The 27,698-nt window shown below is 39.8% G+C and overlaps 1 protein-coding gene across 2 annotated transcripts in view; it reads right to left on the bottom strand.

Annotated features, from left to right (window-relative positions):
- Positions 1-8,288: 8,288 nt before the first annotated feature.
- The window catches only part of LOC115635286 (formin-I-like), a 57,402-nt gene continuing 37,992 nt past the window's right edge, over positions 8,289-27,698 (bottom strand). Inside the window, exons 9-17 of one of the 2 annotated variants that reach the window (XM_030533743.1) lie at positions 27,289-27,400; positions 23,564-23,654; positions 22,996-23,082; positions 20,083-20,235; positions 17,516-17,645; positions 17,369-17,401; positions 15,656-15,759; positions 13,948-14,031; positions 8,289-8,973 (exon numbers count right to left, since the gene is read on the bottom strand). In XM_030533743.1, coding sequence (XP_030389603.1) covers positions 8,869-8,973; positions 13,948-14,031; positions 15,656-15,759; positions 17,369-17,401; positions 17,516-17,645; positions 20,083-20,235; positions 22,996-23,082; positions 23,564-23,654; positions 27,289-27,400 — 899 coding nt within the window. In that variant the 3' untranslated portion in view covers positions 8,289-8,868. The remainder of the gene's footprint in view (positions 8,974-13,947; positions 14,032-15,655; positions 15,760-17,368; positions 17,402-17,515; positions 17,646-20,082; positions 20,236-22,995; positions 23,083-23,563; positions 23,655-27,288; positions 27,401-27,698) is intronic. The other variant, XM_030533744.1, reaches the window with a different exon arrangement.

The following is a 27,698-nucleotide window of genomic DNA, read 5'->3' as shown; positions in this document are numbered from 1 at the left end:
TGACTTATTTCCTCTTGGCTTTAAGAACTGAGTAAACAACAAATAACAAACGCAACAAATAAATGGAGTCATTTAAACTCACCCCTTGCTAATAATAATTTGTGAATTTCTTCAGTGAAACATTCATGGTCTGTAGATCATAAGAATAGCAAATATGACAATTGAATGTACAATTTTTGCTACAAACGATGCAATTATGCAATTTATAGAACTTGTGTGACTTACATTTATGAAATAGTTAATGTCAGTTGTATATTCAATTGCAGAATTTGCAATTCACAAATGGCCCTGTATTGTCTAGTTAAATAAGTCTTTCAACCAGGGAGAAGAAATAATACCATGTGAATTATGTAACACAGTATGAATGGTGAATTTTACAACTGACTACAGTGTATAAGTCAAAATTCATATTTGAAGACTATTGGACAATTCAAGATGAAAAAAATACTACCCTAGATATTTGTACTACTGACTGAATCAATAAGGGATGCATTTTAATGGGCCATGGATGTGGCTGAAACTCATTAACTTCCAGATATCAAAGGAAAGGATTTTTCATTGCTGACTTAGTTCCACCAACAATCAACATATCTGAGATATGACAACGCCCAACCCTCTATGGATCAAGGACCATTTTTGTTTTGTGTGTTTGTAGTGCACATAACACAATGGTTATTATTGGACACTGCTGTAATTCTAGTAATAATAAACATCAACACAATAAATCTCATTTGGGCTCATTTTAATTTCTGGGTTTAGTGTGCAGGTAATGGTGGTGGTGTGATAGAGAGGAAGTGATACTACATAGGGCAGGTGTCCGCAACCACTTTTGTCGATATAACTTACATCGCTCAGGGGCATGAGAAAGCCACCCGCCTGAGCAATGCAAGTTACATCAACCTAAGCGCTGACGTGGACAGTGCTATGTCGGCAGGAGACACTCTCCCACCAACACAGCTACTGCCTCTCGTGGAGGTGGAGCTAACAGGAGAGCTCTCTTCCATCATCTTAGAGAGTCTTCACCAGACACGCTACAGCAGTGTAGCTGCGCTGATGTAGTGCTTCTAGTGTAGACTAGCCCATAATCTGGTGGTCCCTTCTGGCCTTAAACTTTGTGATTCAATCTATTTTCTAGAGCACTGAGACTAGTAATGCACTATATGATAATGTGTCTTTTGTATTTATAGGCGCTCCATCATGGACTAGGACTCTGTTGTGCTAGGTGCTGTACAATACGGAGCAAGAAGATAGCCCCAGCCCCAAAGAGCTCACAACCTAAGTTGTGTGTGACAGTGATTTTTTCTAGCAAATATTAACTTGCTTTAGCAATTGGTAAGTTATGAAGCAGGTGTCTTTCATATTCACAACTGATCACTTTCCTTTTTTACATCTTATTATTTACAGTAATCATTTTCAGCCAATATGATAGCAACATTTTTGGACTAAAATAATAAATAAGAAGAAGTAGCTGAAACTTTGTAGCAAATAGAACGTGAGAGTCATCTGGTCTAATATTGTAATGACTTTTTATGAAAGCAAAACAATGTGAGATTTTTTTTTTCATGGTTTATTAGCCTCTGGTAGGCCTCAACACTGGCAGCCCTGCATATCACTAGGACAGAATACTAATAGAAAAGAAGACCTTTCATTTAGTGTCAAGGCAAATATTATGTATATTTGAGCTCTTCATCCATATGCTCCCCCTACAAACTTTCAAAACTCCTCTACTGATAAAAGGATTTTGGCAAGAAGAGCAATGCAGATCATTTACAATTTTTGCTTTTTTCACAGAAAGTAGCAGTTAAAAATTAGAATATAAAACAGCATTTTGATTTATCCCTGTTAAAGTATATGATGCGTCAGGGATGAAAAAAAGGGTACACAGATTCTGAGGATTGAATTAAATATTAAGAAGATCATGCTAGGAACGTCCATATTATTTAGCAGCTGCACACTATTTTACCACACTGAATAAGGCACAATGCCATGTGTGCTGCTTTTCCCTTGTACTGTGCATATATCATTTCCTTGATAAAAGATTATAAAAGATATTTTACTTTGTTCCTAAATCATTTTAGCAATTTAAATAGTGCATTGGCAGTAAATTAGATAAACCATATTCCTAACATATCTTGCTATTCCAGTCTATAAACTCAATAAATAAATTCCAATAATTTTTCATTATTACTTTTTTCATTATTATTTATAGACTACTGTAAGTATTTGTGGCACTTTACAAACAGACCAGTGGTAAATGTCCTTGGATCAACGAATTTACAATCAAATTCAGACCACCACAATACAAACAACCATCAGCCACTCTAATGGAGACATATACTGTACTGGAGAGATCAGTAGTGGAAGGCTTTGAAGAAGTGAGTTTGGAGGAGGAATTTCAAGGAGGACAGATTCATCTCTGAGGTCCCCCAAAACAGCCCCTGCTGAGATGAAAAAAAGAATAGCTATTTCCCATAAACTTCGGATAATTTTACCCAATCTTCCATTCTGTAGTTTTCATGCAAACCTTTCTAGTTCAAAGAAAAAGCTGTCAAGTACAACATATATCAGTTATTTAAACTGTGAAAATAAATGCTTTACAAAGGGGAAAGGAGGAAAACAATAAATTCATCTAGCAACTAAGTAGTGTAATGTTTCCGTTCATTCAAATACTGTCCATCAAAACCACTAATTTCTATCACTCAGAGAACAGACACCTTTGTCTACTACTATTCCCCTGTCATTTTTCTTCTCTTAAAATGTCTGTCTCAAGATTTATTGAAATACAGATGATACAACAGTTACTGGTGTATTATATGGGCATACCCAAATAGTAAAGACAAACAACTCAAGAAAGAAAGGAATTGAAGGACCAGACCCAAGTTGTGAGTGTTTTTGAGGATGCCTGTATTGGATTTACAGGAGGAAATCCTGGCTCTGTTAAAGGCAATGGAAAACATCCCATTGACTTCAGCTTGGCCACTATTTAACTCCTACGGTGCTTAGAGGGTTTGTATAGGACATGCCCAGCATGTCTGATGCTGCTAAGGAATTATCTGAACCTCAGTGGGCTAAATAAGATTTTTAAACTTCACAGAACAGAGTTTCTTGCATGATTTCAACATGTCTTGTAAATCATTCAGAAACAAACCTTCTGGTGATAATATTTCTATGCTTGGTCCTACTCTAAATCAGGAAGGGCTAAAAAATGTACAAGCATCTAGAGGTAGACAGCACTAGATCTGCCCCCTTTTTGCTCTCTGCAGGCCTTCAGACAAGTCACAACTACCTTCTGTGTGAGTATGCTGAGGGAATTCTCTCTCGCCCTTCATGCAAATGCACTGAAGTGGCCACTGTATGGGGAGACTTTGGCAAACCAGTAAAGTGCCTGAAACCACTATGGCTTATTGTTAAAGACAGCCTAGTCAGCAAACTGTTAAAAGCAAGTCTCAGCTTGACCAAGGCAGGAGGGGAGGGAGGTTTAGGGTACCACCGAAAGGACAGCTTGACCCCACGTCCTTCCTGATAAGAATTGTGTTGAAGTTGCTGATACATGCATTTTAAAAGAGTAGGATATGCCCTAGGGATGTCTATTGAGGTCTCAAGGCTGCAAGTTCTGGAAAAAAACACACCTGGTTATTCAATAATCAGAAGGAGCCTCTTGCTTGATCATTGAAACTACTTACTTAACATGTTTCTTTAAGGGACATGTCATTCTATTACTAATGTATAAATAAGGGGACTCATTTGGGGACTCTTGGAGACTAGTCTCTCCATCTGGATGCATCGTTTTCCCCAGCAGCAGATGGGCTGCCACTGTATCACTCAAAAGCCACACTCAGCTTTGGTAATTATCAAGGGTTGGGGGTGTTTTACTAATCTTGTTGTGGACGTGTGTGAGTGCTTGAGACTAATAAAGTTTAGCTTTACGTGAAAGCACACTTGTGTTGTCCTGTTTGTGCCAGCCATCTATCGGTCTGACAGCCGTATCTCCCCTGATTTATTTCCTGACGCCATCTCACACAGAGTAAAGTTACCAAGAGCTTTGGGTTGAAAGAACCCTGGGTAACAGCCACAATTAAGTCCTCTACATTATATGTCCAAAGATGGCAGAAAAGATGCAGTTATCTCAGCACATTAAAGATTCTACATGGTTACGCCATCAAATGCAATAACAATTGTACTTTAATACAGAGTCTTTTCTTGTCCTTTGGTAGGGCAAGATCATGACATCCATAATAAAAAAGGGATTGTTTGTTTTTAATATTCTTAATCAGCTTAATTCCTGACAACAAAGTAAGCCGTCAGGTTGTTTTAAATGGCAAGGCTCGAAATAACAAAGTTCCATTTCAGCATTAATGACAGACTGTTACTAGATGACTGAAGTTAATGTTTTGAAGAACCATTGAAGAGTCAAACAAATTTCTATTTTAAATCACTTTTGTGTTTTCTGTGCTAAGTCTGAAGTCTTTTCTTAGACAAAATTTAAATTAGCTACACAGAGAGTTTTGCCTGAGTAAGCATTGCAATATTTAATCATAGAATCATAGAAGATTAGGGTTGGAAGAGACCTCACGAGGTTATCTAGTACAACCCCCTGCTCAAAGCAGGACCAACCCAACTAATTCATTCTAGCCAGGACTTTGTCAAGCTGGGCCTTATATTTTATCCTATGCATTTTTTATTTTATTTTAAGTGAGTTTTTTAAGCAGTGTGTTAATGTACTGTGTGATATAAAGATGGAAAACAACTGAAATAACCAATAAACCCAATCAAAAGTAGGGGATGATCATCAAGAAGTTAATGCTTGGGATTGGAAATCAGAATTCCTAGATTCTTTTCCCAGCTCCGCTCCTTGCTAGCTGTATATCCTTAAGTCAGTCACTTAGTCCCAGATTTTCACATAACTATACACATGCAGAGAGCCCATATTGCATGCACAAATTTGGAAATCTGGACATTAGTCTTTGTGTGTCGCATTTGCCCCAGTTGTAAAAATGCTTGTAAAGCCAGGTTTACTACCTTGTGGGAGTTTTTCATAACTTAATTATTGCTGACTGTTCTTTATTGAAATCAAATTCATAGGTGAAATTCACCCCAAGGCCTTCTTACAACCCTGCAGAGGGCAGGCATTTCACCCTGTAAGTGTAAGGTATAAATGAAAGACATCAGCAGAGGTATTTTCAATTACAGTATGGTTATTCAGAGTACAACTCCAGTCATTTCATTTCATTTTGCTTCAAAAAGAGGTGCAGTAATGTTCCTAGAGCATATTTATGTCGTGTCAGCTACATTAATGTAACTGTTTTCAAAGTACACTGCTCGGGTCAGTGCTGCAAACTCTTTCACACACATGGGCCACACAACTGTGAGTAAGAGCTATGGTGCAGGAGTAGGAAGGGATTTCCAAGAAGGGTCTCCTTGTTTGTTAGAAGTTCTGTGAACAAAATAGACTATTCAGCTTCATAGTATAATGGCTGGTTCTAATTACAGTATACAACAGCCAGTAATAATGAAAGAATGGAAGTGTGAATTTATTTGATCAACAGAACTTTTGGCAATAGAGCTTTTTATTACTGGTAAGCATTCTGGCAGTTAGGAAATTAACTTATGATCAATCTTGGTCCCATTGAAGTCAGTGGTAAAACTTTCATTGACTTCAGTGGGGTAGGATTTCACCCCGAATTTCACCATTTGAATTTATGCCACTCAGCACTAAGCAGAATCAGCACCTGAATTGGATTTTTTGCTGACATATTCTTTTTTTAAGTGAGCCGCTTGAAGTTGATTTGTGGTTCTGCTGAGGAATCGGCAGCAGTGACTTTTGGCATAAGGAAATAGGCATTTTCTAGGAATACTCACCAGCCTCTTTATGCTCTACAGCAAGGGCACAGTATGCGCTCTTTTAGAGGTCCTATGGTTTGATTCTCTTTGATATAATTTCCCTTCTGCCACACTTTGCATTTATATTTGAATTGTAGTAAGTCAAACTAAAAGGCTAGCATACATTTCTGAGTATTAAGGTGTTATTCTCAGAACAATCTAAGAACGTTCATAACTCATATTGTAATTTTATTTACACTATATATTTGCAGGGCAACATTTCTAGTTTTGTTAGCAAGAAGCAGTCTGCATTTCCTGCCATTGGTGACATGTTTGTATAAAAGGGGTCACATGAAAGAGGACTACTTTCATGAATAAGGATTGGCAGGAATGGACTTTCAGAATCTTATGGAAGTCATCTTCTAGGAGCTCAAAGATTAGGAGTCCTTAAGACTTAGAAATGCTCAAAATAGCCAAGAATGCCTAACCAGGGCCTGGTCTACACTACGCTGTTAAACCGTCCACACTACACTGCTCTTTATATCGATTTAAAGGGCTCTTTAAATCGATTTCTGTACTCCTACAAAACGAGAGGAGTAACGCTCAAATCGATATTACTATATCAGATTAGGGTTAGTGTGGACGCAAATCGACGTTATTGGCCTCATTATTTTACAGTAGCTACCCACAGTGCACCGCTCCAGAAATCGACGCTAGCCTCGGACCATGGACGCACACCGCCGAATTAATGTGCCTAGTGTGGAAGCGCACAATCGACTTTATAATATGTTTTATAAAATCGGTTTAAGCTAATTCGAATTTATCCTGTAGTGTAGACGTAGCCCTAGATCAGTATGTCATCAGAAAAGCAAATGAGGGCACGGATGTGGCAGTTCTTTATCTTTACAAGTAAATATTAAATTATTGGAATACTTTTGACTTCAGCAGACATTAGAAAACTCTCAGAGAGATGCAAAGTCAATAAAGGCAGCAGTAGAGGAGGAAGGGATTTCTGAAGTTAAATTAGGGGGAGCTCTGAAACTCCTGGCCACTGATGTAGTAGCCTATTAGAGAAAGCCGAAACGTCTTCATATCAGATTCCACTCAGGAAAAAGCTTCATTCCCTCGATGGGGGCTAGAACACCTTGCCAATGAAGTACTTGGATATTATTGTTTTTAAATTAATGCTCTAGGATATTCACACAAAGATGTAGATATTGACTACAGAGTATGATTTTTTCTAATGGGAAGAGACCATGTCAACTGAGCCACAAGAAAATGAAAGCTGTTATTATTTCTAACAAAAATGGCTATGGGGGTGGGGAGGAAGCATCTCTCAAAAAGAAAACTATTTGCTAACTTAATGGAAGAAAAACATGAAAATTATCATTACCATCACGGATGCTGTTCAGGAACACAGGGATCTGGATACCATGGAAATGGCAATTGTATGCAGGGTTATTTTACCTGATTCACATATAAATGAAGACGATTCAGATTTGGGAATGTAATGATCCACAGCAAACCATGTGGCTGTAATAACTGCATATTTTTGATTATAGAATATGTGGACAATAATAATGGAGATGCATAAAAATGACAAGGGATTGCCTTATGTAGAGGAAACAATTTAGCAATGCATTTAAGCAACATACTTAAGTCCCACTGACTCCAACATCAACCTAACTGTGGTGCCCTAATGCTGATCTGAGTAAAATGTAGCACATATGTTTGTAGATTTTTTTTCCCTAGGGTCATGTTCCTTTTCCTTGTGGGGGACAGAGTGTTTCAAACCTGTTAATCCCCATCTCCTGAAAATCCTTTTGCCTGTTCTTAACTTTAAGCATGAGTAGTCCCAGGCAATAGGTCTTCAAAAGAACAAATGACATGCCAAAAGCTAAGCAAGTGTGTGTTTGCAGGCTGTAAGTGCCTTAGATGCGGAAGTCAAATTCAGCACTTCACTAGAGATAAGTAGCATCTTCCAGGGCTGGACATTTAGATCTAAAATAAGTTGAGAAACATAGTCCTCTCGATCAACATTGCTTTCAGCATCAGTAGACAAAATGGCTAATCAATAAAGGGCTTGTACCACTATTCTCCTTTCAAGGTTACAATATGCAAGACAAAGATTTTATTACAGTTACAGACTTTTTTTCCCTTCTGTAATTTGTTGAGCTTCTGCTAATTATTCAAATTCAAAACCGTAGTTTTCCCAAATAATGCACCCAAAGTGCTTTTCATGTTGAAAATCATGGATGATCTTCCCCAGGATCCGTTACTTAGATGCCTCATGACAAGTTTTCATTCTGCTTTTCTGATGTTGTACCCTGCCTGTCAACACAACTAAAATCTCAGATCGTCAGTCACTCCAATAGCATGTCACCTGAATCTACAACATTAGTCATGAAAAAAGCACAATTTTATTGTACTGCTTTGTAAAAAAAAAAAAAAAAAAAATTATGCAGCCTTACACTCTTCTCATTATTCATTCTTAGTTGCAAGGCTGTAATAGATGCAGATGAACATGAATTTTTGCTAAACGTTTTCCTCTGTGGGTAAAGAGTCCACATTTCATTACAAAGCAGATGATACATTATTTAGTAAAATTACAGTAAGTAGAGTAAAAAATTAGAACACCACACAGTTATTCTTTCCTCGGGAGGACTTCATAAAATTCACTCAAAAGACTGGGTATCAAAGAAAAGTATTAAAAAGAGAATTTATAATATGCTGAGATTTTTCCCCTCACAGTGTACAGACATTTCAGTGGATAAAATATTTTTGGCCCCCAAAATAGATGCATTGGTAAGAAAATTAGAAACAAAACCAGGAAGATTCACATAGATAATCTGGGATTTTGAAGGTCAAATTTTAAAACCTTGTAAGTGTATAGTATCTACTTTAACTATACCACACAGAGCAAAATTCAACCCTGCTCAGAGAGCAAGTACAATTTCTATATGCCATCTAAGTACCCCCAAAAGCTCTCAGTTCCATGGCACAAAATTTAAGAAAAAGTTATTTTCCTTTAACATTATATTGGTGACTTTATGACATAATGTCTGCAGAGACCTTCCTGAATTCCCTAATGAATGCAGAAATCCAGCCAAATAGCTCTTGAGAGTCTTGATCTGGTGATTCCCCAAATTTTACCTGTGAATTTGAAAGAGAAAAAATACTAAATATTTAACATTATCCACGTAGCTTGAACAGCATCTTAGATTTTCATGATCAGTGCCCAAGATTAAATGCATTCATTATTATTGGTATTATGATTACAGGAACATCTAAAAGCCACAGTTGAGACCGGGGCTCCCTTCCACCAGACATTATGTAAATATACAATAACAGGTGGTCCCTGCCACAAAGAGCTTAAAATCTAACATGACAAGTTAGAGAATGGAAGTATAATTACCCCAGTTTTACAGATGGGTAATACAGAACAAAGGGCTTCATCCTAAAACTTCCATTGACTTTAATGGTGTAGGATCAAGCCCGGAAAGATTAAATGACTTGCCCAAGGTGATAATCTTTGGCAGAGCTGGTAACTGAATCCGGATCTCCCATGTCTTAATACATTGCAGTTAGCTCAAGATTATCCTTCCCCTTAATTTAGTATTATTCTGTGGTTTCAATTCATACATCACCAAAATTCCAGGTCCATCCACAAATCATCAGAACTGATCACTGGACCATAGTGACAACTGAGGGAAAAGAGATTAAATAACCACGGAAACTGAGTTATCCATCCCGCTGATTTTTTCATGTCCCAACTGAGACATACACAGGGGGCAGTGTGGCTAAAATTATACAGCTGTTGCCGACGATTTGGCTAAATGTAGAACTTTGTGTTCCAGGGATAGCAATTTAACAGATTACGCAATAACCACATTAAATGTTAAGACTATTTTTAATTCTATATTTTAATTAAATCAATTAGTGAATCCACAAAAAATAGAGCTGTTCATAAAAAGAGGGGGGGAATGGCGAAAAAAGGAAATCTTATCTTATTTTTTATTTGAAAAAAAAACTTTTAAAAATTGACTAGCTGTAGATTTGGTAAAAATAGAAGAATAACTGAAAGTCTTATCTACAGTTTTCTGATTATTTTTTCAAATTATGAAATTTCATCATAAATTTCAAAATTCAAATCACTTCAACCAGCTCAAATAAAAACAGCAAAGTTCTCAATGACTCTTGCTGAAACTGTTCTATTTTGTGTAAAATGCTTGAATAATCACTGTGAAGGACAATGAGGCAGAGAATGACTCTATAGCAGTGGTGGGCAACCTGCAGCCCGCAGGCCACATGTGGCCCATGAGGGTAAGCTGACTGTGGGCCACGAAACATGTTGCTGTTATTGACCATCCACAGGCCCAGCCCGCCGCAGCTCCCATTGGCCGGGAACAGTGAACCACAGCCACTGGGAGCTGCGGGGGGCCATGCCTGCGGATGGTCAACGTCAGCAAAATGTCTAACAGCTCACAATCAGCTTACCCTCATGGGCCACATGTGGCCTGTGGGCTGCACCACTGCTCCACAGCCATGTGGTTAGGGCACTTACCTAGGTTGGTGGCAGAACTGGATTTCAGTCCCTGCTCTAATTAACATTTAACTATTTGCAATAAACAGAATAGCTTCAGCAAGAGAGATTGATGGACACAAACGCTAATGTCTGGTTGTGAGGGTACTCTCCTGGGAGAAAGGGTTCAAATACCTGCTCCAGAGTGCGAATTCAAACCTGGGTCTCCCACATCAGTTCCCTAACCACTGGGGTACTGAGTAGAAGCAGGAGTGTCATTATCTCGTCCTTTGTTTTCTTTCTCTAGCCCTTAATTTCCTTTCGTTAAAACAAAAACACAACTAGTTTGACACAGTTAGCTCAACTTGAAACTTTTTTATTTTGAGACACCAGAAATCCTGAAAAAAATCAGTTTCAGTTAGACCAGAACCAAAATTTTTCTTCATTTTTTTTAGCTGCTAGCAAACTTAAAAATAAATAATAATAATAATCTTAATCTTCACATAGCTCTCCCCATGCTCCCATTGTCTTCTATAGCCCCAGCACCCTGGTCAGACTGCATCTCCTGCAATGTACCATATTCTCTAGCAGCACATCCTGGGAGCTGCTGGACCTGGTTCATCACAGGAGGCGTAGTCCTGGTGCACAGAAGAAAATGGAGACATTTCTGCTTTGACCCAAATATTTCTGTTTTCAGGCATTTGTTTTCTAATGAAAAATAAAAAATTAAAAAAATTCTGTGGAAAGCAGACACTGAGGCCTGGTATAGACTGGGGGTGAGGGGGTCAATCTAAGTTATGCAACTTCAACTACATGAATAGAGTAGCTGAAGTCAACATACATAGACCTACTCACCGCAGTGTCTTCACTGCGATGAGTCGACTGCTGCCACTCCCCCGTCAACTCTTCCTGCACCTCTCACAGCGGTGGAGTACAGGAGTCAACAGGAAAGCACTCAGGGGTCAATTTATTGCATCTAGACTAGACGCGATAAATCGACCCCCGCTGGATCGATCGCTATCCATCGATCCGGCGGGCAGTGTAGACATACCCTTAGAAGAATTTCATTTAATTAAAAACGCAAATTCCACCCAAAAAAAAGGGGAGGGGAAGAATTTTGACTATCTCTAGAGATAATCCACACAATGTGCAAACTATTAGAAAACAAGTCAAAGCAGCCAGCCTATAAAAATCCAGAGCTAGGGATGGGATTCAAGGCTCAGATCAACTACAACCCTATATCAGTTCTCTGGTTTTAGGGCATATGATGGTTCTTAACTTTAAATCATTTACTGGGGTTTAATTAAGGAGGTTTGCCATCATTTTCAAGGGCAGTTCCTCAATGTCATCAATAAGTTAAGACCCTATAGTGCTAGAAATGGCTTTTCTAACAGATCAGAAGAAATCATAGAACTTGCTCAAAAGGTTCACAATAAGAGAAGTTTTAAAAGGCATTTTGTGATTCTTCAAGGCTTTATCTTGTCTATAACTGAGAGCAACAGTCCTCCCAAGACTGAATCATATTCTAGTAGTATTACAAGCTGCAACTGAAACAGAATGAATGATCTGAATAAGGAGATATTACTTGTTCAATTGATTAACAATTTCCTCTCTCTCTCTAATTTATCATTCCAATAATCAGATTCCTATTTGCGACCATGGGTCTACCATCTAGAGAAAAGGAGATGGACCACCCAAAACAATATTGGTTGGTATCGGCTCAGCAGTTTTAACACTGTGCTCCTAACTGCACCTCTTGGGAGCTGGAAGCCTTTGGTCTTTGCCAGGCCTTTCTCAACACACCAGGGGTGTACCATTATTTAAGCAATAATGAGTGAGGCATTTCCTAGGGCTAAGAGCCATCTGGGAGCAGTTGACAGCCCACAGCTACCCCATGGGCAATTATCCCCAGTTTATCATAATACCACAGAAATGCTATGTGCTAAGGTCATTATTATTTCATTTCTACTTATGAAAGCAGTAAAGATAGACCTATGGGGGTCTATTTTATTGGCACTTGCAAGGTATTTCCAGAACATGTATCCCCTGTACTATTGCCTACGGGTGCAGTTTATAGGATAGGATAGGATTCATGCAAACACACACAGTTGTCTGCTTGCTCTAGACCATGTCCTATAAACCCATGTTCCAGAACAGAACCCTCTAGAAAAGAGCACGCCTTTCCTTCTGTTTGAGGAATTTAAGCCAAAAATCGCAATATTGAAATATAATTATAAAACCAAATCCTGAGGCACCTTCTGTCCACAAGACAGCTTGAAACCTGTGGGTCTCCTGTGAAAGGGGGACAAAGAGTTCCTATAGGGGATGATGGCTTATTGGTGCATGTGTATAGTGTAAATCCTGATGGTGGGGCTACAGAGCAGCAGTCCACATCCAGCAGCAGTTGGACCGGGTGACATGGTGCAGCTTCATGGGTAGACTGGCTGCAAGACAATTCTGTTTTGCAGCAATTTGCCAGGTTTCAAAATTTGTTTTCCTTTGGCACTGGAACAAAACCAAATTCCTTTGAATGCTTTTGCAAAAATGGAATGTGTCAAAATATCTGTTTTCCAACCAAAACTTGGGTTTTTCAATTCAAGGAGGTGTATGTCATGCTGGGTAAGGCATGGACCTGGAAAACTTAGGTAGAAGACCCAGGTGCAAGCTTGATTTCCAGCCAGTCCTATGCCCAAGAAGCTCCATCTCTACTCCCTCTCAGGACACATCGCCTGCTTCTCTCATGTTCTCTTGGCTTCCTCTCTCTCACTACACACACACACACCCCTGCAACTATCAGTCCCAGGGAACCCTCTGGGCCCACACAGTCCTGCCTCTGTCCTCGGCTTGCATGCAGTCTAGTGCCTTGGATTGTGGCTTCTATTGTTTCAGCTATCACTAAGAAAAGGGCATTTAATTGCTTCCTCATTTCACCTGAATGAAAGGCACCTGGCATGCTCAGCTTGTGAGATCTGTGATAGCTCACAGATCAAAGATGTTTTCAGGCAGCCATTGAAATAACCTCCAGCATAACACCACTATTGCTACAGCCAGTGGCGCTGAGCCAGTGATACTACGATGCCAGGAGATTTTTTTTAATGTCATTGTGGACAAAGCTTTAGAGTTTTTGCGTCAGTTTCTTCTCCTGGACAATTGGGATAACAGCCTGATGTACTTCATGTGAGTGTTATGACTTAAATTTTGGAAAGACCTTGAAGATGAAAAGTCAATGCAAGTGCTAAATATGTATTCATTTTGTTTACCATGAGCCCTGTTTGTTATATAATAATGGTTTGAATTTTGAAGGTGAGCACCTGCATTTCCTGTTGTCATCAATAGTAGCTGGAGGTGCATAGCGCCAGTGAAACTCAGGCTATAAACCCTCAGAAAAAAGAAATGGCAAATGCTTATTCAAATCATTCTGCCACTGATCTATACACAATGTGGGATATGGTATTTCTTACCAGAGTTATACCTAAATCTATATGTACTGAGGGAAGTGTATCTAAAACATGTGTGAGCTCCATTTATGGAAGTTTGTGCATTTTTAGAAAACAGCTTTTAAAAAATGTAGATTTCTTTCAACTATGTTTTAATATAATATGTACCAGTGTGTCAGCGTAGAGCTTCTTCATTTCATCACATCTTTTTGACAACTGGGAAAGATGTCCTTCATACTTCTGAATTAGATCCTGTAATAAATTTAAAAAACCCACAGTGTTGAGTAGCAACAAGGATACAATATGAAAGCAATACTCGACATCAGTCAGATGATTTACTGATAACAAAAAAGAGAATGCAGGTCAAATTTTCCATGTGCCACCAAGACTGTGAGATGTGCAAAATATAAGCCTACTCACAATCTTCTGCATTTCCATACAAATATCAGATTAATGAAGCCAATAAGAGAGTTTCAGAATTTGAGAGCTCTCAGGAGTTTGTTCACTGAGATGACTTAAATCTATTAAAAACAATGAAAGTAAAAAAGGCAAATTAAAAATTGTTGGGTCTTTGAGCTTTATTAGCCACTGTGCATGTGCACCTGCATGCACTGTTGTTGCATTCTAACACTTGTCCATACAGGATTTAGTGCATCAAAAACACATGGCTTATGTTGCACGTACCTATATCCAAGTTACCTGCTGGAAATAAGGCTACAGAAATCTAAATTTCAAAACTGGGGATGTTTCTTAACAGCTGTTCTCTTCAAATTAGTCTTATTAAAACCATGTATATTATTACAATAGCTTAGTACTCATCAATGACTAAAAGATGACATTCCAATCTGCCCAGTCTAAGGGATAGCATGTGATTACATTGCTTCTGGAGAAGCCAGTGGCGTGGGAAATCAGTCTCTCTGCCAGTCTCCCTGCTGTTTGGGGACAGAGTAAACTCTGCCAAGTCTATTCCTGGGGTAGTGTACTCTCTACTGTGCCAGAACAGCTCTGACACTATGTGCATTGTGAGGGAGGAGGAGGGCTCTGCCACCACACCCTACCCAACTGCATGGGGAAGGGACGTAGCAGCTCTGTGAAGCCTCTTCATTAAAACTAAAATGTTTTGGGAAGGTTTCTCAGGCCCAGGATGGAATTTCTAGTCAGAAAAGAGAGCCCTCTGTGAGCATAATCAATAGTCAGGGGGTTACCACACTCACCAGCAATGTGGGAGACTCAGGTTCAAACTCCTACCCTGCTGGATTAGGAGTAGGGCCTTGAATCTGGGTTCAACACATCCCAGGTGAGTGTCCTGGGCACCAACCTATCAGCTATTCCCCTTCCTTCTCTCATGATAGGACAAGAAGCAATGGGCTTAAATTGCAGCAAAGGAGGTTTATGTTGGACATTAGGAAAACTTCCTAACTGTCAAGGTGGTTAAGCACTCAAATAAATTGCCTAAGGAGGTTGTGGAATCTCCATCATTGAAGACTTTTAAGAGCAGGTTAGACAAACACCTGTCAGAGATGGTCTATCTAATATTTAGTCCTGCCATGAGTGCAGGGGACTGGACTAGATGGCCTCTTGAGGTCCCTTCCAATCCTATGATTCTCTGTATTTTTGCAAAAAGTTTTCACAAGGTCTCATTTTTGTTCTGCATCAGAACAAAACCAGATTCTGAAATCTCAAGAATTTTTGTGGAACAGAAATGTTGGTTTCCAGCCAGCACTAGTAAGTAGCTATCACAGAGACATAACCATCAATTTGTATCCTATTACACCCTGCGTCAGCTGAAAAGTCAGGTTATATTGAGCCCTAACCAAGTAGAATACATTACTCATCAGCAATCTCCAGTCTAAAATAAAGTTCTTGTAAATGTTACCTTTAGTTCCTTGTAGAACTGAGACTCTTGGGTTGTTGTCTTGATAGTCTTGGACTTGATAAACTTTCTGTACTGAATAACATTTTCCAATTCTTTCTTTAACACTAATCACAAAACAGAGAGGAATTGACACATTTCAAGAACTTCGGTAACAAACACTCATTAAGTTGTGTAAAGGCCTGCTAGGCCTCACAGAAAATCATACAAACTTGAACCTTCAGATCCATAGCACTGGCTGCTACCAGTTGAGCTATAGGACTAACTGCAGTAGATGGCAGCAAGAGAAAGCTATTATCTCAGAGGTGGGGTGGACCACTAGATCTGGGTACTGAGTTCCAGAGGGCTGATTAAGAATGTAGTCCAGCCCTGTTTCTCCTCTACTCCAGGAGTTGGGGGAGCTTCTGCCTTATGTGATGCCCCCAAGAGGTAGGACTGGCCCCTGGGGCTGCAGGCTGGGTATGGGATTGGTTGAGTGAGGAGTTTGACCCATCTCTCTTTCTTCTCCCTCCACCTTGGGAATTGGGGAGCTACATCTGGCCGCTAGAGGGAAGGGGAATGCATCATGTGATGGGTTCAGTTGATGGGTGAGCCCAGTCCAATTCTCTTTCTCCCATCCCCCAACACTACAGATAATCTGGCAGCTCCTAGTAGTTCCAAGTACACAGTGTCTGTTGTTGCAGATTTGGCCATGGCAGCATGAGCCTGGCCTTAGAATAGCCAGTGAATTGGGCAGGCTGCCAAAATGCTCCCAAGGAACGCAAGTGACAGAAGGGAAATAATGATTTTTAATAGTTTATAGCTCAGCAAAATCTGAATGAAATTTCATGGGATGAGCTAAAAAGGCACTTCAATAACCCAGGGGGTGTATGCCCGATCAAACGCTCGGTGCAAACAGAAGCATAAAGCTTCTCTGAGAAAAGCATAGAGTTTCTCCATCCTTCATAAAAATGGGAATCTAAATATAGGGGTCACTACCAGCTCCCCCTGTAGTCAGTGCTTCTGTCATTTTGCCTAGCATAGAAGATGGACTTCTTGGTCAACAGTTCCAATTATCATCCATAGCACACTTTTTAAACAGTAGATTAAACATTTGTAAACGTCCTGATTCTGATAAAATTGAAATACATTTGTATTTGTTTTTTATGCCTTTGTTGCTCTACCGGGGCAAATCCAAAGTCCATTCACTTCAATGGTCCTCACACCCTTTACATCTAGCCCCAAATTCCTTCAAAACCCTCTCAACTGCTATCTTATATTTGACCTCTCAGTTTTGCTCCTTTCTACCAGCTTCAGTAGTGGTGCATTTACACTTACTAAAGATACTGGTTTAGCTCAAATGGCTTCTTGAACTTCATTACTTAACTATATTGAGTTTTCCCTTGCTTTTCTGCATGTCTTCTGTGATTCTCCTAGAAGTAATTTTGATAGAGCATCTGTATCTCTTAACATCTGAGTTTAAGGCAAACTTAATGGATTTTGCTATTATCAGACAGTATATTTTGATAGATCATTTCTAAACCATATGGACACATAAATATTTCTTTTTAAAATTCCACATGATAACATGATGCTTATATATAGCCATGGCAACCTCTTACCTCAATATTTTGAACCTCTTTACAAACTACAAAATAAGTGCAATGAAAACCTGTTTTGAGTGACTGCACAATGTATGAAAGTCTTTCTGTGAATTTAGAAAACGTATTTACATACCATCAACTTCAGCACGGAGACCTTTGATGGAAGCTGGAAAGAAACAGAGTGGGAGATTGGAGGGAGGAAAAAAATGTTAATAAAAATTATGCACATAATGTGAAGATGGGGACTTTTGCAAAAGGTTTTTTTTTTTTATTCTATTACCACCAGGAACAGCTTCAAATTCTGTCAACTCCTGAGAAAATTTAGCCAAATCAGGCTCATGTAAGATGATCTGTTCCACAAGGGCATGAAGCAAGGTGATCTTCCTCTCCTTACCCCGCAGCAGCGATAACTACAAATAGAATACAGCAATAAATTGACAGTCTAGGTTATTAGACATTTTTAAAAAATTGGAACAGCAGGGATGTTGATAGCTCCTAGATAAATTTGACAGGAATAGAAAATACAATGGAATTAAACCTTTCTCTTTTCAATCTGCCAACCTACATACATTTCTGCTTAAAATTAACTTTGCATTTTCTCAGGTCCTTTATTGTTCCTTTGCAATGTCTCATTTTTCTTTTTTAAAACTTAAGATATCTTAATTGACTGCAATTGATTCTGCATCTCCAAATATACTCCTGCCCTGGGTCCCATTTAAAAGCATTATGTGGTGTTCATATAGACAGTAAGGTTCCTTAATAGAATCTGGGCAGATGCTTTGTGTCAGAAAATGATTTTGAACATATTTTTCATTATAAAAGATGTGGCATTACAGTACTTATAAAAAAAATTACTGTCTCATAACTGTCACTCGCATTATAAATTACACACACACACACACTAAAGTCTCCTGTGGGAAAAGAAATCCGAATAATTTAAAAAAACCACCTCTCTTCTATTTACAGATGAGGCATAATCTGATAATATTCTTACAAGGTTCAAAGCATCCTACAGAATATGAATTGAATTCTCAGTTCTGGGATCAGACCAGATTCCGTTATTGCTAAGTAGCGTGAGGAAGCAGGTGTATGGACAGGAACTGTGCTCAATGGCAACATTTTCTGCTGGCAAATTTTGATGAGGCAGGGAAAGATGTGACAGAAAAGTTAGTTAAGAGATTGTTTGAAACTAAGGGCTAAATTATGGTTGTCCCATGGCAAGTGTGGCAAGTGCATAGGATTGATATGGCTGTATAGGGTTAATGTGCCTAGCGGAGCCAGTTGGGCACTAAATTGGCCAGCAGCTTTAAGCAGCCCAGAATGGATATATCAGAATGGACAGCCTGGTGAGCTGTGCTGGGAGGACTGAATCCTTTGCCTTTGCAGGTACCACCCCCAGCCCTCACACAGCTCTGCCGCACGTGGCAGCTTTCCCATAGCCCTTAGTTTAAAAAATCCTCTAGAACCTTTGTAATGTTACATGCCAGCAGTCTGGTGCATTTTGGTTTAGGTGGAGCCCATCCTTCCTGCATAGGTTTCCTCTTTCCCAAAAGGTTCAAGGTTCCCCAGTTCTTGATGAACCTAAAACCCTCCTCCCTGCACCATTGTCTCATCCACACACTGAGACCCCGCAGTTCTCTCTCTCTTCCTGCCTCCGCATGTGGGCCACTTCAGAGAATGCAGCCATGGAGGCTGCGAAACAAGAGTGCTGCAGCTGCAGAGGTTCAGACTAAGGGGGTAGTAAGTCCACATGGCCTACCCTGTGCACAGGACCGGCTCCAGGGTTTTTGCCACCCCAAGCGACAAAAACAACAACAACGACAAAAAGCAGCAATCACAACCGGCGGCAGTTCCACTGCGCCGCTTTCTTCTTCAGCGGCAGGTCCTTCCCTCCGAGAGGGACCGAGGGACCCATCGCCAAATTGCCGCCCCTTCCCCTTGGCTGCCCCAAGCACCTGCTTGCTGAGCTGTTGCCTGTGCAGGAAGAGTCAGACCCTTGGAGGTCTGGCACACTGAAGGGGTTCCTCCTAGAGACTATTACAAAGCTATGGGCATAGAACCGATCCTGTGGATCTTTGACAGGCTGTCTGACTGCAGGTGGTCCCTGAATTGTGTCCCTGAAAGTCTCCTCTACGTACCTGTCTGTCTCCCTTAGCTCCTCCAGTGCAGCCACTCTGGCCTCAAGAGCCCATACTGTCTCTCTGAGAGCCATGAGGTGCTTGTACTGTATATTCACCTATGCCACCAGCCTCTGAGGAAGGTAATTGTACATGCTGAATTGAGGGCAATAAACTAGATAGCCCCCACTCTGCTGCTGAGCTTCTGTCTGCATTATTTTTACTTTTGCAGGTTTTTTTGCTGGGGAGAGTTATTGGCCTAAGTTTAGAGTATGTTTGTTAGATGTATGGGAAGGGGAGAGTTCTCTCTCCCTTCCCCCTTTCTTCCTTCCTGTGATTCTTTTCTGGCACCCATCTAGTACTTGGGTTATAGTCCCTTAGCCTCCTCCTCTGCGGCTAAGAACTCAGCAGCCAAACTTTCTTTACCTTGTTAGCTCACTCTGTCTTATGCACTCTCACTCGAGCTTTCTAAACTCCCAGGCTTGTTAAACTGCTGCACTCCCTGAGTTGGCCCTGCCCCCTTGTCAAGGGATCCTGAAGAGGTTATGGATCAAGGGACAGCAGACTACAGCCTTGTTAATAAGCTCTCAGAGGTTAATGACAATTAGTTACCCCATTTTTAAACCCAACTGTGCTTGCCCACGCTAAAGGAAAACCATGTTTAACATTATGTTAGTTAATATGCGCTGTAACACAGTGTTTTCAATGCTAGGAAAAAGTATTAATTCACTTTGGTCAAAGAAGACAATTGAAATCCTTTAGCCATCTCTCTTCCAGCCTTTTCATTTAAGTAGTTCCCAATGGCTAAGATGTACTCCAACACAGCAACAAATTTCTGGCTGGTTTGCAGCTCTTTGCACGCTCGGATCTTCTGGTTTATTAGCTGAAACACAAGAGCCTGACTTCAGTTCAACTGGAAGGTGTGAGTACAATGAGGTCTTCACCTCTCTCTCTTTGATAGGTCTAACTGTTCCTAGCTGAAGTACACAAGCTATAGTTTAGCTGTTGTAGGCCTGTCTTTCCATTAATTTCTCTTGGAGAACAGGCCAGAGGTTCTCATGAACCCCTTGTTAAAATTCTGCCATCAAGATAAAAGGAATGTTGGCACAATTTCCTTGCTTCTGACGAGGACATGCCCTTCCTGAATTCTGCCAAATTATCCATGCCAGAAAGGATTTATCCCTAGTCTCACAAAAATGCCATGAAGAGCAAATATTTTGCTATTGGAATATGCCAGATTGCACCAACTATCAGGGGAAATGGATATCCTAGAGCCCAGAAGAATGTCTCTATCCTTCACCTCAGTCCTGCCCATTTCTAGGTATACCAGCTGAGCACTGTGCTATCTTATCAAAATACTCCAGACATTTTTTTTCCAGGAACAAACTTCATCATTTCCAGCAATCAAACTTAATATCACTGTTTGCTCAGTGAGGCTGCCTTCTTTCTACGGTTAGGGATAAGAGAGCTTTTTTAAAAATAGGAAAAACAAGTGAATAAATTCTCCAGTGCCTCACGCTTCTTGTGTGCAAGATACAAAGCATACAAAGTTTGTAGGAAGGGGGGGAAACCCTTGTTAAAATATTGGCTGTACATCAGAGTCAGGCACTGTAGTAAAGTATATTGATAATACACTACTACTTTATGTAGAAATCCTACACATTACACACCTATGTTATTCAGCCCAAGTAATAAGACACCTAGGGAACTAATACACTGTGCAGTGAGTAATAAATCACCCTTGATTGTATTATAACTTCAAAGCAGTCATTATACCACATTCCCCAAATATTCATGGTTATTTGGTTTCAGCGTGGGATGGCAGGAGTGTAACACTGAGCTAGACAGGGTCAGATGTGTGTGTATCACCAGTGTTCTCTCTCTATTCTTGGTCTGAATTGTGCTCAGTGTTACCATGGTTTTAATTAGAGCTAGGGTTGCCAACTCTCCAGGACTGTCCTACAGTCTCCAGGAATTAAAGATGATGTCATGTTGATGGAACCTCCAGTAATACATGCAACCCTAATTAGAGTTGACGGGGGACGACAATTCCATTTTGTGGCAACTTTCATTTGTTTTCACTGCAATGCAGAATGAAAACAAAATCTTTTGAACATTTTTGCAAAAAACAAGTTTGCCAAAATGTCCATTTTCAGCTCAAAATGTATGTGCAGCCTGATGGTTAGGGCTCAGGCCCGGGAAGATGCAGGTTCCAGCATCTACTGTAGCATGGAGGTGTTTTTCCTCAGCTTACTCTGAATCAGAAAGAGCAGGGACTTAAACTTGCGTATTCCACTGCTTTGGCCAGTACTCTAACTAGGCCAGGACGTCTCAAACTTCATCGCACCGCAACCCCCATCTGACAACAAAAATTACTACACAACCCTAGGAGGGGGACTGAAGCCTGAGCCCACCCAAGCCCTGCTGCCCTTGTGAGGAGAAGCTTCGATTTGGGCTTTGGCCCTGGATGGTGAGACTCGGGCTTCAGCCTCGGGCAGTTGGGCTTGACTTTCAGCTTCAACCCAAGCCCCAGCAAGTCTAGCACCAGCCTTGGTGACCCCATTGAAACAGGGTCGCAATCCACTTTGGGTTCCCAACCCACAGTCTGAGAATCACTGAACTAGGCTATAGAGTCAGCGAGTACCTAGCTCTGAGAGTGTGTGTGTGTGTGTGTCTCTCTCTCTCTCATCAAAACCAATACATCTCTGTGAAACATTTTTATTTCACCAAATTGTCCCAACCAGCTCTAGTTTTAATGTCATTCCTGCAGCTATAGGGGCAAGAGGCCTTGGAACGCAAGAAGAGATTTAAATTAACAAGGGAGCACTTCTCCTGCTTGCTGGCCAATGGGAGATGGAGAACCTGAAGAAGCGTGTGAGGGGGGCCCAACCCAACCATCACAGGCATACAGTCTCCCCTTGCCACTCTACTCTGGGCTGTCCTTCCCACTGCCAGTCCGATCAACACCAAGGTGAGACAGAGGAGGTAGCATTTAAAAAAAAATACTACAGTATTTTACCATAGCAGCTCCCCAAACACTGCAATGTCACTAATAGATGCTGTTCTAGTTTAGGCTTTTTTTGGAGGGGAGACTATTATTGTGGACTACTGTGGCTTTAAAAAAAAAAAAAATAGAAGATTCACCCATCTAGTGCCTTAAAAATTTATTCCAGGCAAAATGTCAGCTGTGCTGACTGGTTTGAACTGTGTCTCGTGTCACTCCTGAGATCCTGCATTCTGCAGGTGGCACTGTGTTAATAAATGACCTCAAGTTTTGGCTTATCCTAGGGTATTTTAAACACACCAGCAGGTAGTACATATTGTATTTCAAATCTAGCCCATCTCTAATTTAGTTTCATACTAGTTTCGACTCCCTTGGCTATAAAAACCATGAGCAATATAGATCAAAACCTTTTTGCACATTGCTTTTGAATAATGCAGTGAAATGACATCTTATACATCAGACTGTCTGCATTATTACAATATGAGCTGTCAACATTATGGCTGGTGAACTGTTTTCCCATCGAAAAGCTCACCTCACATACACCGACTTTTAAAATTTGCATCAAAGACATCTGGTGCTTTAATATGTAACTGGTGGATTTGAGTTAAACGCAAACCATAAGCAAGTCATGTCACTTACAGGCTCCAGATCACCCATGCACACGGGAAGTTCTCGTATCGTAAGCAAAAGATCCAATCTTTGGCCTAAATGAGGAATTTTACACATCTGCATAGAACAAGATGGAATCTGAATCAATTGTGAAATGATCATCCAGCAAATACTGTGTTCATCAAACATGTACTTTTAATAATGGGTTTGCCAATTCAGACATAGGTGCAGATTTTTATAGGGCTATTCTCATGTATTAATTTTACACTACCCCTTAAAAATTTAGTCACGCAATTGCACACATAAGGAGCATGTGCAAATTAAGCACAGAGATACACACACATTTGGGGCCAGATGTTATTAAAAGCAATGACACTGACCTCTTGGGAATAAGAATGGGAGGATCATAAGATTTGCTTAACTTTTCTCCATATACTCTCCTCCTGAGTGCCCCTCCATATCCCTGGCTGGGATTAGAAATATAAATGCCAAAATATCATAGGAAGGGCAGTTTCTTGAAGTGTTTTAACCCATGCTGGAAAAGAGAATCCCAGAAATCTCATGTGACATGTTTTTAATGACTGCTACATTTGCTTACCTCTAACATAAACTGATCAACCACATGCAGCTCTGCAGGAGATCCCTTGAAGGACTGATACATTTCTAAATCTTTTGGAGTTGGCAGATATCTGAAAAATAATGAATGAAAATAAGACATTCTCTTTCCCAGAAAAATATTGTATTATGATACAGTTTGTCCATTCCATATATTGCACCTCCGGTACTGTGTATTATATTCTACTTGTTCTGTTTCAGATTATATAGTAAGGTTACTTTCCCCGGAGTTCAATCTAACTGCAGGAGAAGCTAACAACAAGTGGCCACAGTAATGATTACAGTAATCAGTATCTGGTTATCACAGTAATCAGTTAAACACATACATGTGGCCTTGGAAATAATAATAATATGCAGTACTCAAGCAGTGGCTTTTCATTTGTAGATCTGAAAGCACTTTACAAAGGTGGGTAGGTAGAATTATCCCTGTTTTACAAATGGGGAAACTGAGGCAAAGACATTAATATCAAATTTTTTTAAAAGTGACCACTAATTTTTGGCATCTCCACTTGGTGGCACCCAGTTTGAGATACCTAGGGTCTGATTTTCAGAGGTGCTGAGCATCTGCAGAAACTTCTGAAGTCAAGTGAAGTTATGAAAAATCATGCCTTAGGTGTCTCAAGCTAGACACTAAAAAATAGCATATACTTTTGAAAATTCTGGTCCATGTGACTTCTCAAAGGTATCCCTCATAATACTGCTTAGAATAATCAAACTCACTATAGAGATGGGTGCAAATCCTTGTGTTTTGCTACTGATTTCCAAACATTAACAGAGAATTCACTCACAGAAATAAGGAATGGTTTCTGAATCAAAATAACGCTTATGTTTGTCCAATAATATTCATCTAGTTCCTCAATGCAATTGGTTGCAATTATTTTATTTCATATTTACGCCAAACTAAAAGCAGAATTTTGTCCACTGGCCACGACCTTAACATTTTAATGTTGCATTTAGCTGTAAAATTTTGTGAATTTTCCTTTGGATAGTAGGATTTGGATTTCCCATTGATGTTTATATACTGTAACATTTCTGTAATATAGGAATGCTTCAGAAAAAGTTTCCTGACTCATTGTAAATATGTACAGTATTTAGATTCCTGTTTTCCTAAATAATTTGGGTCAAGTTTTCAAAAGTTCCCATTTCAGCACCCAGATGTAGTGGGCAGATTCTCAGAAATGATCATTTTCTTGCAGTTTCTATTGTTCTGAGTCCAGTGTTCTGAAGAGAAACTGCTAGGTACTGAAAACTTTTGAAAATCTGCCCCCTTCATTTAGGTGTTTAAATGGGAACTGAAGGACACCGAGCCTTTTTGAAAACCGGTCCTTGATTCTGAAATATGTATTGTCTGTTCAGTAACATTTTGAAATCTGTTTCATATACAGAGAAAAAAGCTCTCAAACTCTTGCTGAAATTTGTAACTCTGTTAGACTCTGACAATACATTAGCACAGAACATAACACCTGCCCTTCTATAGAATCTAACATTACATGCAATTGCATCTCTTAATGCTTCCCTCAACATCATCGCTATACAAAAGAGCATTTTGAAATCTTGAAAAAAATCCTCTTCCATTTTATATCATTGCTTAATAGGCTAGAACCCCAGCTAGTGTAAATCAGTGTAGCACCCCTAACTTCAATGGAGCTGAACTAATTTAAATCAGCTGAAGACGCTGGTGTAAATATAGCGTGGTGTCTTGAGGTCCGGACACTGGGTATATATTCAGGGATTATATGTATTTGCAAATACAGGGTAGGTCTACAGCAAGGGCATTGTTTAATATCCAGGGTCATGGGCATTGTTTAATATCTGAGTTATTCCTGATAAAAATGCTCCCTGAAAACCCTCCTTTAATTTCAATGAGAGTTCCCATAACTAGTGCTTTCTCTCCTAAGAGAGAGTTTACATTAGTTGCCACCTGCAAGTAGGGTTGAACTTGTTCTGTGCACTCTGCCAGATTATGTGACCAGCAGCATTTGTTCATTCCTGTTAGCTCCACCCACCTGTTTGCTTGTATTAACAAAGTATTTCAGGAGAGTTAATTCTTGGTCAGCATGTACTTTGGTCAGGATAGTTAGGAACTAGAGAATAAGGTCACTTTTTGAAACCAAGGCTTTGGAGTCAGATCCTCTGCTGGTGTAAATCAGCATAGCTCCCTTAACTTCCACGGAGGTAGGCTACTTTTCACCAGCTGAGAATCTGGCCCACAGACTGCATAAACTAGTAACTGAGTTGCACCCAGGTACCAGGAAATCTTTCACCAGAATATCATTGCCTTTAAAAATGTTAATATGACTTTGTTTGTGCCTATGATACAAGGGAGTTATTGAATTTTCTAAATCTTCTTCTATTGCAGGCAAGTTTTTGTACAAACATCTCATTCCAGATATGCAATACTACTGATCTTCCAGTTCTGGTCATCTTCTAAGCATACATATAATTCCATACATTTTATAAGTGATGTATGATGTGGACAAATGCCCAGTGCAGAGTAGATCAGGGTTCCAAAATCACTTTTCAAAGGGCAGATCTAAACCTAGGCTCTAAAGCAGAAGGAGCAGTATTTTAATAACTCTTTAAACACCTGCTTCCTTCACCTCTCCAACAATGTCTTGATCAAATAAGTTGGAGATGTTCTTGATTGCGGAAGAGAAGCAGCTGCTGTCAATTTTTCCAGGAGAATTTTACATTTATGGCAAAGGTACCAAACCTCTGGAATAGGCACATACACATCTGTATGTATTATGGGGAAGATTTTCAAAGGCAAAAAGGGCAGTTAGGCATCCAGGCTCACAAACTATTTAAAGGGATACTACCCAGTTCCTATACACTGTAAGTGGTTATGTCCTACTTGTGCTTATTTATATCCATAGGGACAGATTTTCAAAGGCACAAATTTAAAAATTACAGAAACTTCATTTTCAGTGTTGGATCAAAAAATCTCTACCCCTAATAAATACTGTGTGTGATGTCCATAACATCCTGTCTGTCCAAAAAAAGCTTTTATAAGACCTGCCTACCTTGCCCCTCTCCAAACCAGTATTCAAAAGGGAAACAGAATTCTCTTTTCAGAGCAGCAGCTGTGTTAGTCTGTATCTGCAAAAAGAACAGGAGTACTTGTGGCACCTTAGAGACGAACAAATTTATTTGAGCATAAACTTTCATGGGCTACAGCCCACTTCTTTGGATGCATGTCCGAAGAAGTGAGCTGTAGCCACGAAAGCTTATGCTCAAATAAATTTGTTTGTCTCTAAGGGGCCACAAGTACTCCTGTTCTTTTTGAGAATTCTCTTTGTTTCTCTTTTTCTCAAACAAATAACTGATGGCATACCAAGCTAACATTGTATCAAGGTGTAGTGGATTTTCCCCATAAAGATAATGCTGTCACGGACATGGGAAATCCCACTGACCCAATGCATTACCATTTCACTAACATTCCACTACACCCAAAATTATGCCTGACTTGCTGTCACTTCCCAAACTCCTGCTTTCCTGAAGCTTGCACTAGCAAGAGCACGGCGGCTGCTGGTTTCTTTGGAGAACAATGGATAGCAGACAATGACATTTATACATGCTCCTCTAATTTTCAATGCAGCAGTCAGGGTACATCAGATGCCTGGGTAAACACTTTCCCTGAATTTCCCTTTATTTGCAGAAAACGAATCTGGTAATAGATATCATAAAAAACTGAATCCAAAAGGTTACCTTCTTAAGGCTGTAATCTGCTCATCTGTAAGTCCACCACCATCTTCATGTAGAATGTATAATTTTTCTTTCAGCTGGTTTGGTTTTATATGAAAACTTTTCAGAAAAATGTCTAGAGGGAGAATGATTCTTTGATTACTTGGAGATAAATGTACAAGGGAGGGAATCCACTGGAACATTTCACATTCACTTCCCCGATAAAATTAGTTTTCACTTAGCAGCCATTAAAAGTTCAAGTGAAAACCCTGGTCTTTATATTCTCTGCAAGTACAAATAGTGGTAGAGCATCAAAAATCCATATTATTTTTTGTTAGAATGCAGTCATTGCATTAGACAGAACTATCAAGATACTGTCAGCTGAAAGCACACAAGTGCTCACTATTAAATATTCCTGTTGAATTCAGTAGTCA

The sequence above is a fragment of the Gopherus evgoodei genome, chromosome 14 (assembly GCF_007399415.2).
Source record: "Gopherus evgoodei ecotype Sinaloan lineage chromosome 14, rGopEvg1_v1.p, whole genome shotgun sequence".
NCBI classification, from domain to species: Eukaryota; Metazoa; Chordata; order Testudines; family Testudinidae; genus Gopherus; species Gopherus evgoodei.
The sequence above is the reverse complement of the archived record's forward strand: the minus strand, read 5'-3'. Positions and strand labels throughout refer to the sequence as shown.